This window comes from Nothoprocta perdicaria, unplaced genomic scaffold (genome assembly GCF_003342845.1).
Source record: "Nothoprocta perdicaria isolate Ctin4 unplaced genomic scaffold, notPer1 scaffold_9, whole genome shotgun sequence".
Lineage (NCBI taxonomy): Eukaryota > Metazoa > Chordata > Aves > Tinamiformes > Tinamidae > Nothoprocta > Nothoprocta perdicaria.
In genome coordinates, this window is record NW_020456198.1 from 5945373 (window position 1) to 5949544 (window position 4172).

The following is a 4172-nucleotide window of genomic DNA, read 5'->3' on the forward strand; positions in this document are numbered from 1 at the left end:
GCCGCTGCGGGAGCCCTGCGGGTCGCACTGGCAGGCTGTGGAGGCGGGAGCGCCGTGGAGCGGGGCCGCCCCGCTGCCCGCACGGGCACAGCCCCGTCGGACCCACTGCTCTGGGGACCCCTGCCCCTTGCAATGGGCAGAGCTCCATCCGGACCCATTGCAATGGGTACAGCCCCATCCTGACCCACTGCACTGGGGACCCCTGCCCCTTGCAATGGGCAGAGCTCCATCCGGACCCATTGCAATGGGTACAGCCCCATCCTGACCCACTGCTCTGGGGACCCCTGCCCCTTGCAATGGGCAGAGCTCCATCCAGACCCATTGCAATGGGTACAGCCCCAACCCAACTCACTGCACCAGGGACTGCTGCCCCCCGCCTGTGGCACAGCCCCATCCCACCCACTGCAGTGGGCACAGCCCCATCCTGACCCATTGCACTGGGTACCCCAACCGTCCCGCAAGGGGCACGGCCCCATCCTGCCCCTCTGCACCCCACCGTGCCCCACGGTAGCGGGTGCAACCCCACGTCCCCACGCAGCCCCCGCGCGGCCGCACTCACGCAGGGCGCCGTCGTGCAGCAGTGCCGAGACGCTGCAGACGAGGCGGGCGCAGGCCTGCGCCAGGGCGGGCAGGGGCACCATGCGGAAGGCCTCGAGGCAGCGGTAGCGCTCGAGCTCGTGGCGGCGCCGCGCGGCGGCCTCCCCGGCGCCCGCCAGCCCCGGCAGCTCCGGCACGCGCGGCAGCAGCGCCAGCTGCGCGGCACAGCGGGCGCTGGCGGGCGGCACGGCCCTGCCGCGCTCCCCAGCCCCATCCGCATCCCCAGCTCCAATGATGTTCCCATCGGCAACCCGGATGCACTCACATCCCCACTGACAACCCCGTGCCCATCGATAACCCCGGTTAGTATCCCCAGCCCCATCACTATCCCCATCGATGGCCCTAGCGCCAGCCCTTCAAGGTCCCCACTGTCCCTCATCCCGATGGGGGACATGAATCCCCCATCCCCACGGAGTGTCCCGATCCCTGATGAGTCCCGATCCCCACGGACGCCTCCCTGCCCGTCCCCAGCCCCAGCGCAGCTCCAGTCTGGAGCAGTCTGGGGTCCCTGCCCGCCCGGTGCTTGTTCTTCACCCCATCCACACGAGCGCCCGGCGTGGGGCACAGGGTCCCCTCACCGAGTCGATGAGGATGAAGGCGCCGGGGTGGCGCTGGGCGACGCCGGCGCGCTGCAGCCGCACGGCCACCTCGTACGGGGTGCTGGGCTCGAAGCAGAAGGGCCGGGAGAGCAGCACGTACCTGCGCAGGGGCCGGTGCCAGCACGGGGGGAGCCGTCACACGTCTCTGTGCAGCGGGACCGGGCCACCTCCCTCTGTCCTCATCCCCATCTCGTCCCCATCCCTCACCTTGGTGTGCACAGGACTGACCCCCTTCCCACGCTGGCCCCAGGGCCACCACCGTCCCTGCCCAGCACTGCTGGCTGGGTGGCTGGGCTCTTCCTGTCCCCAGCCCCATCTCCATTCCCAGCCCCATCCTTCACCTTGGAGAGGTATGGTAGGTCTGTCCTCGTCCGCATCCCCATCCCATCTCCATCCACATCCCCATCTCCACCATCGCTATTCTATCCCCACCCCATCCTATCTCCAACCCCATCCCCATCTCATTCCCATCCCTATCCCCATGCCACCCCCATCCCCAACCCCTCCCCACTTCCAACCTGTCCCCATGCCCAATCCATCCCCAGCCCCAACCCATCCCATGCCCATCCCCAATGCGTCCCCATCCCTAACCCATCCCTACCTCCAACATCTTCCCATCCCCAATCTGTTCCCACCTCCAACCTGTCCCCATGCCCAATCCATCCCTGGCGCCAACCCATCCCATCCCACCCCCATCCCTAACCAGTCCCCATTCCCACCTCCAACATCTTCCCATCCCCAACCCATTCCCATCTCCAACCCATCCCCATCTCCAACCCATCCCCATCCCCATCCCATCCCCACTCCCATCCCATTCCCATCCCCATGCCGCCCCATCCCGCCGCTATCCCTCACCTCTGCGTGTGGGGCAGGCTTTCCCGGTAGAGCTGCTCGGAGGGCAGCAGGTTCCCGCAGCGCGGGCTGGTGGGCAGCGCCCGGGAGCTGACGCTGACCACGGCCTCCCAGTCCTCGGCCGACTGCGGCGAGAGGCGGCGGGGCGGTCGGGGACCCCCCGGCGCAGGCAGGCGCCGGCGCCCGGGGCCGCGCTCACCTCGGGCTCATAGCGCAGCAGGATCTCGTACTCCATGGGGTAGGGCACGTTGTCCATGCGGAAGGTGAGGCCAGCGCCGTCGCGCACGCGGGCGAAGCCCGGCCCCGTCCACGTCACCATGCGCCCGGCTCCGTCCCGCGCCACCTCCTCCACGTCGGGCTGCGAAACGGGGCCGGATAGGGCTGAGCCGAACCCGGCGCGACCCGGCCGCTCGCCGGCCCCATGCCCTGCCCCGCGGGTACCTTGGGGGGCTGCTGGCGGCCGCGGCGGGACGGGGCGCGCGGGGGGCTGCGCCGGTGCCGCGCGCGCCCCTTGCGCCCGCCGGGCTCCCCGTTGTAGAACTGCGGGCAGTCGGGCGGCGCCTCGGGCCGCGCGGCGCCCTGCGGGACGGAGCCGCTGCGGGATGCAGCCGCGCGCGGGGCCGCAGCCCGGCCCCGGGGGGCAGCGGCGCCGCTGAAGGGCGCTGCGTGCCGAGGGGCTCACCGGGAGCTGCGGGTGGCCAGGCCCGTGGCCAGTGGCCTCTTCGGCCTCGTACGTGTAGTAGTCGAGGGGGGCGCAGAAGAAGCCGGGCTCCACCTGGTCGCACTGCCGCCCCATGAGGTGCGGACGGCACGGGCAGGCGCCGTCCTCCATGGAGCACCTGGGGCAGCCAGCCCTCCATCCATCCATCCATCCATCCATCCATCCCTCCCTCCCTCCCTCCCTCCCTCCCTCCCTCCATCCTTCCATCCCTCCATCCTTCCATCCATCCATCCGTATATCCATCCATCCGTATATCCATCCATCCGTATATCCATCCATCCATCCCTCCCCCTCTCCATCCTTTCATCCATCCATCCATCCATCAATCCATCCATCCATCCATCCATCCATTCCATCCCAGCCTATCCAGCCGCCCCCTAGGCCCATCCCCTCCCTCCTTCCCCATGCCCATCCCTCCATCCCTACCACAATCCTCCCTCCCTGTTCCCATCCCTCCCTCGCTACCCCTCCCTCGCTGCCCCATCCCTCCATCCCTTCCCTATCCTTCCATCCTTGTCCCATCCCTCCCTCCCTGTCCCATCCCTGCACCCTTGCCCCATCCCACCCTGTCCCCATCCATCCCAGCCCTTCCTTCCTCCCCATCCGTGTCCCCCCACCGCAGCCACCCATGCCTGTCCCCATCCGTCCCCCATTCCCCCCCGCCAGCCCTGTCCCCGTCCCGTCCCAGGAGGGGACAAGGGGCGCCGGGGACCCCACCGGTTGCTGTAGGCTCCCCCGAAGTCGCAGGCGCAGGGCCGGCAGCCGCCCACGTCGTAGCTCAGGCCCCAGAACTCGGGCTGCAGCGAGACGGGGAGCCGCCGTGGGGAGGGCGTGTGGGGCAGCGCTGTGGGGCTGGCGCAGGCGGGCCCCGCCGTGGGGCCGGGGCACTCACCACGCACTGGCTGCAGGAGCGCCCGGCCACGAAGCGCTTGCAGTAGCAGTCGCCGCTGATGGGGTCGCAGGGGGAGCTGCCCGCCACGGTGCCCCGCGGGTCGCAGCGGCACGCTGACCACGCACACGTGGGGCTGGCACCGCCGCGGCCCCTGCCCGCCCCACGGCCCGGGCCCCCATCCCTCCGTCCCTTCATTCCCCAGGCATCCATCCCATCCCCTCCATCCCACCCTTTCATCACAATCCCTCCATCCCATCCCTTCATCCCACATTCCCCTCATCCTATTCCTTCATCCCACATTTCTCCATCTCCATCCCACATCCTTCCATCCCATCCTTCCATCCCACACTCCTCCATTCCCATCCCTCCATCCCCATCCCTCATCCCAATCCTCATCCTATTCCTCCATCCCACACCCCTCCCTCTCCATCCCACATCCCTCCATCCCATCCTTCCATCCCAATCCTCATCCCATCCTTCCATCCCACACTCCTCCATCCCCATCCCTCCA

The 4172-nt window shown here is 69.2% G+C and overlaps 1 protein-coding gene across 1 annotated transcript in view; it reads right to left on the reverse strand.

The window, feature by feature from the left end:
* LOC112958698 (laminin subunit beta-2-like) overlaps positions 1-4172 on the reverse strand; it is a 16010-nt gene that overhangs the window by 7717 nt on the left and 4121 nt on the right. Inside the window, exons 10-18 of the mRNA XM_026052617.1 lie at positions 3662-3774; positions 3487-3566; positions 2731-2887; positions 2490-2627; positions 2248-2406; positions 2052-2173; positions 1176-1296; positions 560-752; positions 3-35 (exon numbers count right to left, since the gene is read on the reverse strand). Coding sequence (XP_025908402.1) covers positions 3-35; positions 560-752; positions 1176-1296; positions 2052-2173; positions 2248-2406; positions 2490-2627; positions 2731-2887; positions 3487-3566; positions 3662-3774 — 1116 coding nt within the window. The remainder of the gene's footprint in view (positions 1-2; positions 36-559; positions 753-1175; positions 1297-2051; positions 2174-2247; positions 2407-2489; positions 2628-2730; positions 2888-3486; positions 3567-3661; positions 3775-4172) is intronic.